The following is an 11484-nucleotide window of genomic DNA, read 5'->3' on the forward strand; positions in this document are numbered from 1 at the left end:
CATTTTTGGAATTATATATTTTTCTATCTTATATTTTTCCAATTTTTTTTTATAGCTTTTCAGTTTATTCATTTATACTTTGTTTTTGAACCATTGATAAAAATCTTAATTATTAATATGTGTACAAACACTTCTTCACATTTGTTTAATTTCTTTTAAAATTGTTCTAATGTTTCATTCAATCACCCATCCCTCTTCAACTACTTTGTATGACATACAGTTCGACTTTTTTTTTTTTTTTTTTTTTTTCCTATATATATGTAGGAAAATTACCTACTCAAAAAATACCAAGCTATAGGTATATAAATAACAGAGTTACAATCAACATTTTTCGTTGTACTACAACTTTTTTTAAAATTTACTCATTTTTATCTTGTATGGTAATGCCAGAAATATTTATTAATCTTAAAGTTTTTTTTTTTTAAAAAAGTATAGTATCAAAACCTAAATACAAGTAAAAAACACACACACATATATAATGTCGATTTTATCTCCTGAAGAAAAAATAACACAAGGTGTCAGTGAAAAACCAGTACAAAATATTGAAATTGCTGATATATCTCAATTTACATACCCAACTGAACAGCCCGTTGTTAAATTGCAAAAACAATTTAGTCTAATAAGTGCAATTAATGCTGGTATTGTTACTGGTAATACATGGACAGCGTTAGGTGGTGCCATTGTTGCCTCATTGGGTAATGGTGGTATGGGTGCTTTGATTTATGAATTTATCGCCGTATCTATCTGTTATTGGTTTATTGCTGCATCCATAGCAGAATTAACTTCGGCTATTCCTGCCTCCGGAGGTGTCTACCATTGGGCATCTATCACACCCGGACCAAAATTCGGTAGAGTTTGTGGATGGTTTGCTGGCTGGCTAGATTTTTTTGCTTGGGTTTTTGGTGTTGCCGCTAATTGTAATATGATTGGCACTATGGTTGTATATGCTTATGGGATGTTTCATCCTGAAACTACTTTGCAAGCATGGCAAATATTCATTGTTTTGATCATTATTTGTTGGATATGCTGTTTCATTGTTATGTTTGGTAATAAAGCATTGCCAATCATTAACAACATTGGATCCTTTTTAATGCTAGGTGGCTGGTTTGTTACTGTGATTGTTTGTGCTGTAATGCCAAGTAAAAATGGCCACAATTATGCTACAAATAAACAAGTTTGGCAAAGTTGGAATAATCAAACCGGTTATAAAAACGCAGAAGGATTTGTATTTTTAGCTGGTATGTTAAATGGTGCATTTGCTGTGGGTACGCCAGATTGTATTACTCATTTAGCTGAAGAAATCCCTGACGCTGCAAGAAATTTACCCAAAGTTTTATTTTGGCAAATATTGGTTGGCTTCCTGACTGCATTTTTCTATATGATATCCATGTTTTATTCCATCCACGACTTAGATGCTGTTTTTAATGCAGATTCTTACTGTCCATTGGGCGACATATATTTACAATCAACAGGGTCAAAAGGTGGTGCCTTGGGTTTACTAATTGTTATTATCCTACCAATTTTTTGTGCCACTATTGGTTGTTTGGTCACAAGCAGCAGAACATTATATGCCTTAGCAAGAGATAACGCTGCTCCATTTTCAAACCAAATAGGATCTATAAGTCCAAAATGGAAATCACCAATGTGGGCCACATTTATTTGCGGCATCATTTCCACTTGTCTAGGTGCTATTTATATTGGTTCTGCAGAGGCATTCAATGCTTTTGTAGGTTCTTTTGTTTTATTGACAACTTCAAGTTTTTTCTTGTCTATTTTCCCTCATATTTTAACAAAAAGGAAAAATATCAAAAGGGGCCCTTTTTGGTTGGGTAAATTTGGCTATTTTATCAATATTGTTTCCTGTGTTTATATCGTGGTTTTTTTTGTTATTTATTGCTTTCCTTACACATTGCCCGTTGTTGCTGATGAAATGAACTATACTAGTGTTATGACTTGTGGGTTAGCTTTACTTGTAACAATTTGGTGGTTTATTCATGGCAGAAAAAATTATTCAGGCCCAAAAATTGTCTATGAAAATGACGCAAGCGATGACGCCAATGACAAAACAATAGTTTTGGACACAGAAGCTGGCAGTATTTCCTCATCTTAATAATGACCCATTTATGGTGACTTTATACTTTTTATTTTATTTTTCTTTTTTTCAAACTTTTAATAAGGTGTGATTAAATGGTTCTTATTTATTAAATATTTACATATATAGACTAAAAAGAAGCTGCAAAAAAAAAAAAAAAAAAAAAAAAAAAAATTAAAAAAAAAATAAAAAAAAAAAAAAAATTTCTAATACATATTTTTTTTTTTTTTTTTTTTTTTCAATTATTAATTTGTAAATCAGTTATTAAGGAACTTCCAAATGTCGAAATTTCACTTAAAACAGCCTTAATATTCATTTTAACGTTTTCCTCATCAACGGGCTCAACATTACAATCCATATTGACTCTAAATTTCAACTTTTCTTGTTTAAATAATGGTTTGATCAAACCGCTCACTACATTTTCGTCACCTCTATCACTATGGATACCTACATACAAATGGCTAGAAAAGATAATACTATTGCCATACTTTTTAGCCAAATATTTCACCAAATGATGACTAGGATCCATTTTTTCAATTATTTTGCCGCAATCCTTGGGGAAAGACATTGGCGCATCAACAGCCAAATTTTTAAATTCACCAGAACAACCACTACTCAATCTCAAAGGCATTGGTATTTTTAACTTGAAAACAAAGTCGTAATCCTTCAAACCTGGAGAAAATAACAATTTAATGGTTTTATCATTAATACCATGCAATTGGATAAAATTAACCGCTACTTTGGATAGAGCAGTTAGTCTGGTGGCAATAGGTAGTTGGATACCACTAGAATAAAGAATCCCACTCGGATCGTTTTTTGAAGCTACAAAAAATTGAATATGTAGTCCCTGTGGATCAGTCTTCCTCATCGTCTTAAAATTTGATTGAATAGTTTTGTATTGCGCCAATGTTAATTTTTCAGATAATTTCTTTGTGGTTTCAGTAGTTAAAATTTCATGTGAAATGTAATCGCTCTCTTCCGCTATACCTACAACCTCTGGTTTAATTAAATCCAAAATTAAAGGGTCCTCTTTCCAATTCCACTGGCTTAAATTTTTCAAAATCTTCAAAAACCCATTTTCCAACGATCCTGGAATAAAATAAGGATCAGCATCTACAAACGGTTTCATAGCTATTAACTCCACCAGTTCCTCGGGAAGGTGGTACAATAATAAGTGACTATCCAACCATTTTTTAAACAAACGAACAGTAGGCGAGTACAAATGATAACTATGTGATATATTTTCTATAGTTCTGGTATGTCTGATTGAGCCTAAATATTTACTCGTAAACTTTAAAAAGGTTCTTTCTAGTTCAGCTTTCAACTCGTACCTAGCATTAGAGATTGCGCGCAAGTACAAAATCTCGTCCCTTTCAGTTAAAACTCTAAATTTAAAACCAAATCCCTCTGGTGTTAAAACATTTAATGTTATAATTTCTAGATTGTTTGGAATGCTTTCATCCCTAGCAAAGTAAGAGTTGTAATCAGCGTACGATTCTTCCAATTTTTCATGAATCTTCAATAAAAATGCAGTTTTGGTTCTTTCCAAAGATGTCAATTCATCTGGCCACTTGGAACTTGTTTCAAACTCCAAAACAACATCCTGTAAAAAATCCGGATTAGAATATGCAAATGGTACTGGTTGCAACAATGTGGTGTACCGAAAAGAGTTTCCAACAGGTGTGATAGACTTGATCGATAATGGCAACTCCATCCTGAAAAGAATTTTGTATAATTCATCAAAGGATTTTTTCAAATTGAAAAAGGAGCTTAAATTCAAAATACTCGTAGAATTGGCACCAGGGATGTTTGGTAATGGTAATAATTCATTAAATTTAAGCATGTCAGATGTTTGTAGACTAACCTCATCACCTAAATGGTGCTTTAGAATATACTCTAAAATGGAAACAACAACTGGCTTTGTCGCAGAAGTTGACCAAACACAAGAGTTTACAATCGAGCCATCTTTAAACCTACGTAGAGAACATTTGGGACCCCAAAATTCTCTAAATTGTTGAACCTCTGGAGTTAGCTCCTCGCCATTTATAGGGCCGCGAGTAACCAATTTTTCACATTCTTGTGGATTTATCAAAATTTTCACTCTTACCATATCGAATCCAACTTGGTATTTTCTTTTTGTAATGGGAAATGTTCTACTATTATTATTATTATTGGCATTGTTGTTATACAATGTTTCTAACTCAAATCCATGAATTCTATCACCCAATCCTAAAGTTATGATGTTTGATATTTTGTTAATTGTAAAATTTTCCAAAGAAATAAATCGGATCTTTTCCTTGGGACCAAACATACTATTTAAAGATGCTATGTCGCTCTTAATCTTAAAGTCTAATACAATGTCGTACCTAATTTCGTCAAGTTTAGTGGTGTTAACCAAAAAAATATTTTCAAATTGGTCCTTAACAACATCGTTCAACATTTTATAAGTCTGAACAGCATACAAACGTAAAACTCTATAAGCGCTTGGCGTCAATTTACTTAAAAGATTGAGTTTCGTTGTTTTATCAAATAAAGTTGGTGTATTAAAACCACCCTTTATATATTTGTTCGAAATAGAATTTGAATTATCCGAATAAAACTGCAAATGGCCATCGTCACTTAAATCCATGGTAGCTAAATATTTAATGGTACCCTTGAATAATTGATAGGAGGAGAATCCGTGTAACAAAATTTTGTTACCAGTAACGCCACCACCATTCAATAGTGCCGCCATCAAGATCATGAATTCAAAGGATCCAAAACCACCTAACCCACCATTTTGAGAAATATTGGATGAAAACCCTCTTTGCGATAACCACAAACGGCCTAATATACTGGCTTCTTTGAACGATTCAGTAAGTTTCTTGGTTTTATATAAATATCTTAAATAATGTTCGTGAGTAGTGGAGGAAAGTATCGAAAAATTGTAAAAAGGTGTAGGTGTGATATTATCGTCCTGAACCCTGACACAGTTTTTATTTGGCAACAGTTTTTTTCTATCAAAGATATCGTAAGGAATAGAGATGATTAAATTGACTGAAAATCTGCTTTTATGGAAATTGTATTCATTTAGTTTGGAATTGTTGCTGATAATAGGGTTACAAATAATAGTTAAAATAGGGTTTAATGGATCGTTATCAAAGTATTTGTATTTCAATTCCAAAAAATCACTAAAACCATATTTTTCAAATAAAATGTTTAGATGATGAGTTAAATATGCTAAATAAACACTTTTCTTGTGAAGTGCTCGGAAATTTAAAAAATCTTTTTTTTCGAACAACTCGCTGGGCATAGTTAATGCAACATCAACAAAAGAACCTCTGGGCTGGTAGATAGCTGTTTTTAAACCAAAAGATCCAATCAAGGAGACATTTGGCTTCAAAAACCCAAATTTGTATAAGGTGTTTTTAAGAGCTGGTTTAGGATCAGCAAATGGAACAGTAACAATCTTATCATGAAAGAAGTTTTCTACATCAACTAAACTTTTATTGGTCCAGTCTGGGATTTCCTGAATCATGTCATAAAGTTTATGCAAAAATTTTTCCATTCTTAGAATATGTTTATCTTTTAATTTAACTTGTTCTAACAATTCGTCGATTTGTAGTTTGAAAATATTAGACTTAAATAACTCTGCAGTTTCACGAGCAATTTGAATATCTTGAGAAGTTAACTTTTGCTTTTTATTAGCATATATTGGATCCTGCTCTTCTTCATTTTCACTTTCAGAACTGGATTCAGGACTGGATTCATCGGAAGCATCATGAGTTGACAAATCTTGTTTTGTTAATTCAGGCTTCTTTCCATCATGGTCTTCATTAACAGAAGTGGTGGATAATTTTCTTTTAATAGTAGTATTCATTGTTCAAACTAGGACAAAGAAATTAAAAAAAAAAAATAAAAAAGGGAGAATGTAGGGCAGCTAAAATATTAAACACTGTTCAGTAGTGATGATTGTTACTTTCTTTTTCTTTTTCCTGATTTAATTTATTTATAGTTCAGAGGAAGAAGAAGAACTTTATATGTAGTAACAGATTATGGAAATGATATTTCTGAATAAAAGTACTTAGAGTTTAATAAATCCATGTGTAAATCATAATAAGATGTTGAAGATATTACTGGTTAGAGTAAGGTACTATTGAAAAGAAAAGAAGAGAGAGAGAGAAAGGAAAAAAAAAGTAAGAAAAAATAAAATAAAATTGGATAATAAAAATGTTAAAAGTGACTGTTTACCGTTGAGAGAAAAAAAAGAAAAGAAAAAGAAAAGAAAAAAAAGAAAAGAGAAGAAAAGAAATTATTAAATAAAAACAAAAAGTTAGCGTGTTATTTGTCTAATTTACAAATATTTCTAGGCAGAAAACATTTGGTTATTTTCTCATAAAATAAACTTTACACAGAATAAAAGAACCAAATTTATCAACTAGAAAGAAAAAAATCTTAGCTTATTCCTCTTTTTTAAACTTTCTTTTTCTTGTCTTTTTCTGCAGAACTTTTTAAAATCAAACAAAAAAAATGTGAAAAAAATTTTTTTTTTTTTCTTTTTTCTTTTTTAGCAAGAAAATCTGCTGAAAATAAAAATATTTATGTCTACGGCTACCATACATATTTTTAAACCTTCTCATAAAAAACTAAAAAAAAAAAAAAAAAAAAAAAAGGAAAAACTTTTATAAAAATTAAATAATCATAATATTAAAACGTTCACATCATAATACAACAATACATAACACTATTTACACTTGAATCATTCTCCTGGTTAGTTCAGTCATATTGGCATTTTCATTCTCCATTCTAACAAGATCTTGTTCCAACCCCTTAATCTTCAATTCTAACTCATTCACTTGATAAACATGTTGATTATAAGTATTATCCAAAAATAAAACATTTAATTCATGAACTTTAGAATATAAAGCTTGATTAACCTCAGAAAATATTTCTAAATTATTTAATAATTTAGAATTAATCTTTTGCAATTTGGCTTCTTTGCTTTGTAATTGATTTAAAACTGTTTTCTTTTTATTCAAAATCTTTCTTAAATCAAACAATTCCATTCCAAATTTTTCCACCAATGTTTTGTTCTTCAATTTAACTTCATCAACTTGTTTTTGCTTCAAAGCAAATTTTTTTTGCAAAACAGTTAAATTCTCTGTTTTCTTGTCCAATCCGTCCTGTAATTCTAGAATGGTTTGAGTCGAGGCTTTAATAGTTTTATTCAAATTGTCTAACTTGGAATTATTTCTTTTGTTATCATCTTTTTCATGGTCATCGTTATGTTTTAATTTCTTGGTATAAAACTCATGTTCCTGTTTCATAGAATTAAGTTTCTTGCCTAAATCTTTTTTTAACTTTTTCAACTTCAACTTTTCTCCCCTTAAATTTGTATTTGTAGTTAACACCGAATGTTTCAAAGTTAATAATGGAGATAAAAATTTCCTGTGATAAAAAGATGGGAAACTGAAATCAGTTACAAAATCTAATTCGTTCAACTCACGAGTCTTAAGTTGTCCGTTGTTATTGTTGCCACTACTGTTACTACCATGGCCATTGTTTTTGTTATTCTTCTTGGCTTTACCACCACCGTTTGAACTGGTTCTAGAGTTGCCGTTTAAAGAAGTAGACGTGGCATCGATCTCATCCTCTAGCAAAACACTTGTTTTAATAATAGAATCGCTAATCAAGTAATCCTTGCCTGTAGAATGTTTTCTAATAACAAATTGAATATCATATGAACTGGATGGAACCAATCCACTAATGGTAACTGATTCGCCATTATAATCCTTGGGAATACTACTAGTTACTCTAAACCAAATGACACCATTAACCAAAACAACTAATTCTTGGTCATCCATCGTATTAAAACTATTGATACCAACATTAGTCTTTTGTTTTAACTCCTTTTTAGGAATGTCATTTTCATTAGCACTGCTATTACTACTACTACTACTACTACTACTACTACTATCGCTGTTATTATTATTATTATTGTTATTATTATTATTAGTAATTAGTAAAAATTCAATCCATGTTTCATCTACATGATTAACAATGACATCAATGGGTATTTCTTTTAAATTTTCTTCGTCAGTATCCCAGTTAAACTTGTTATAGTCATCATCACAACATGAGCTTAAAATTAAAGATTTACAATCATTAATAACCTCATCCTGCTCATTCTTATTGAAAACACTTTTATTAGTCTTGTCTTTTAAAATTCTTTTTCCTTCCAAATTTACAATTTTGCAAGTGACAAACGAACACCATAACGGTGGGATACTATTATTAATATTATATTTAAACATTGAATAAATAAAAGTCTTCATATTCTGAATTCCCATAAGTTCCTTCAAATCAGTTGGTTGAGATTTAGATAAAAAATCCATGTTTAAATAAATTTGATAATAATTATTTGTATATTGTGGTAATTGTTGTGTTTGTGGTTGTTGCTCTGGAAAGTTGCCACGAGAGGTCACAGATGTAATAGAAGAAGAAGAGTTGTTATGAGACATAGGGACAAAAGGTATTACACCAACAAAATTATTGTTATTATTATCACTATTGTTGTTATTACTTGTGGATGAAGATGCAGCCGTAATAAAAGGCGAAACATTTGACAGTGGATTCCCACTAGCACCGCTGGCAGTTTTAGCAAATGTGGAAGTTGGTGATAAAGAAGATGAACCTTGAGATACTGGTGGCAATTGTAATGTCTCTGAAAAACGGCTATTCCCACAATTCATAGTTGGTTCAGATACAATTGTTTGCGAATTGTATTCAACGGGTGTTCTGATTTTCAATGATTGTACAAAGGATTTCTCAACAATATTGGTAAATGAAGCAATTTCAATAACATTATTCGAGTTAAAAGGATGTAACGATTGTTCATGTGGATCAGTTGAATTATTTGTCAAAATATTATTATTATTGTTAGTCCCGGTATTTGCAAACTCGGTGCTATTCTTGTCATTATAGTCCTTGCTGTCCCTTTTTCCACTAAAAGTATTAATATGGTCATTGTTGTTGTTATTATTATTATTAGTGGTGGTGGTACCACCAGTGGCCATAATGTTACTTAAATTATGAACAGCAAATACAGTGCTGTTTATACTGGAAAAAGAAATATTATTTCCATTGATACTATTGTTGACATTATTGTTATGAATGGGACCAATATTACTATTGCTGGCAGTAAAATTATTATCAAAACCGTTATTCAAATTAGCTTGTGATGTCGCCAAAGAGTTGCATGTATTATAGTTATTTGTATTTGCCACAATGGAAATGTTCCCCTCATCAGTATTTACACTATTTAACGAAACTAGGTTAATATTTGAAGTTGTAGGACTTAACTGAGAAAACACTTTAGCATTAGCAGGGGTAGTTGAAGAAATAAAGTTTGTGTTTTTGGTGGTCGTAGATGGACTAGAGGTTGTAGTAATGTGTTGCGTTGATGCATTTTCGGTATTATTTGGACCAAATGATTTATCACTGGAATTACAACCGATATTGCTGTTATTCTGTATTGTTTCAGATACTTTTCTATTCATGAGGTTGCCACTAGCAACAGTACTATTATTGTTCGGTAACCCTTCATCTGCCGTTGTATCACACATACCTTTCTTTTTAACTTTGTGAGTGGCATCGTGCTGGTATCTAGATTCAACCTCCAAACTAGTATAGAATTGATAAAAAACTATATGGAATGATGCAAAATATATTAAAATGGGCAATAAAGTAGAAAAATGGGAACAAATACCAGAAAAAAATGTTTTCCAGCATAATGAAGTGGTAGCATTGAGGGTATTGGTTTTACAAAATGGGCCATTCATTATTTTAATCTTAAAACTTGAGAATAATAAACGTAAATTAAAAGCGTTGTTTTTATTATTGTTGTTGTTGTTATTATTGTGATTATTGTTCTGATTACTACTATAAATGTTGTCGTTCTTAGTAAGGATATTGATATTGTTGATATTAGAATTACCATTGGTATTAAAAGTTGCAGAAGATAGAATACTTTCTAACAGAGGTTGGTCGTGCTGTTGTTGCCAAAAACCAAATGTGGAACGTAATTTTTTGAGTAAATTAAACGATACGCCATATAAAATTGAACATGAGGTCGCTACGCTCAGGCAGTCTCGAGGCTGATTAATTAAAGAAGATGCTACAATTGATAGAGCTAAATTTTCCAATGGAACAACTAAATTTTCGTACCTTCGAAGTAGTAACGCTAGAGTGGACTCCAATATCAAAAGCCATGATTTAAAATATACAGCTTTAAATTTATTTTTATAGCTAGTGACATTAGTATTTGCATTATTGTTGATACAGTCTATGCTAGTAGTTCTAGTAGTTTCCTTAGGTACAAATAAAAATACCAGACAATCGGCTAAAAATCTTCTAGATCTAGTGGCAACAATAAAGGAAATTAGTAGCACTAATGAGGCAATTTGGTTAAAACTTAAAAAAACAATTAATAAAGCAAAAGCATCCCTGATATATACTTCTTGGGCTACACCTAAAAGTAAATCTGATGGTTTTTTTATAGAAGTAGAGCTATTGAGTTGATAATCATTGGAAGTCCCCATATTATGATTAACAACATCAGCAGCAGTGGTGGTAGTGTCATTATTGGGGATGAATGGTGTATTTCTTCCTTCCTGAATTACAAAAGACTTTGACTTGGCTTTTTTCATTGAAAGTTTTCTTCTGTCTTTTTTTTTTTTTTTTTTTTTTTTTTTTTTTTTTTTTTTAGAAAAAAAAAAATATGTTTTATTATGGAAACAATTTTTTAAAGTACCTTAATAATAATATTGACTAATAGGAATGACTCTTATTATTTTTATATTTATATGGAAAATGCAATATAATTATGATGGAGTATGAAATGCAAAGGAAACAATAGGGATAAATGAAAAGAAATAAATAGAAGTGAAGAAAAGGAAAAGAAAGAAAAAAAAAAAGAAAAAAAAAAAGAAAAAAAAGAAAAAAAAAAGGAATTAATAAAGGGAAAAGTTAAAATAAATGACCTAGTTCCCTCGTTAGGTGTATTGTGTTCTAAAAGAAGTGAATAGTTTTTTGTATCTCTGTTGTGGTTGGCTATATTTTTGGATCACTTCTTTTATATATGAAAGCCAAGATTTGTTTGTTGTTGTTAGTTTGTAATTTTGCAAAGATAAAAAGAAACAGAGAAATAGTAAATAAGAAATGATAACAAAATAAATAAAAGTAAAAAAAAAAAAAAAAGAAAAAATTAAAAATTAAACAAATAGAATTTAAATATCACAATTGAAATGAATAAAAAATGGAAAAATGTTGAAACATTTGTAGAAGCTTTAGGTTTTATTTTCTTTTATTTTATTTTCTTTTTGTAATGTTTTAAGCGCGCGCGGACGGACAGT

At 30.4% G+C, this 11484-nt stretch overlaps 3 protein-coding genes across 3 annotated transcripts; 1 reads left to right on the forward strand and 2 right to left on the reverse strand.

Moving 5' to 3' along the window:
• Positions 1 to 478: 478 nt before the first annotated feature.
• SCDLUD_002352 (uncharacterized protein) lies at positions 479 to 2110 on the forward strand (the record flags this gene model as incomplete). Its single annotated transcript, XM_046077108.1, has 1 exon — positions 479 to 2110. The coding sequence occupies one exon, from the start codon at positions 479 to 481 to the stop codon at positions 2108 to 2110; it is 1632 nt and encodes a 543-aa protein (XP_045934826.1).
• A 220-nt stretch (positions 2111 to 2330) lies between these two features.
• Positions 2331 to 5951, reverse strand: UTP22 (rRNA-processing protein UTP22; the record flags this gene model as incomplete). Its single annotated transcript, XM_046077109.1, has 1 exon — positions 2331 to 5951. One exon carries the CDS (start codon positions 5949 to 5951, stop codon positions 2331 to 2333), a length of 3621 nt encoding a protein of 1206 aa, XP_045934827.1.
• An 868-nt stretch (positions 5952 to 6819) lies between these two features.
• On the reverse strand, positions 6820 to 10779 carry NNF2 (Nnf2p; the record flags this gene model as incomplete). Its single annotated transcript, XM_046077110.1, has 1 exon — positions 6820 to 10779. The coding sequence occupies one exon, from the start codon at positions 10777 to 10779 to the stop codon at positions 6820 to 6822; it is 3960 nt and encodes a 1319-aa protein (XP_045934828.1).
• Between the last annotated feature and the right edge of the window lie 705 nt (positions 10780 to 11484).

This window comes from Saccharomycodes ludwigii, chromosome III (assembly GCF_020623625.1).
Source record: "Saccharomycodes ludwigii strain NBRC 1722 chromosome III, whole genome shotgun sequence".
Classification (NCBI taxonomy): domain Eukaryota; kingdom Fungi; phylum Ascomycota; class Saccharomycetes; order Saccharomycodales; family Saccharomycodaceae; genus Saccharomycodes; species Saccharomycodes ludwigii.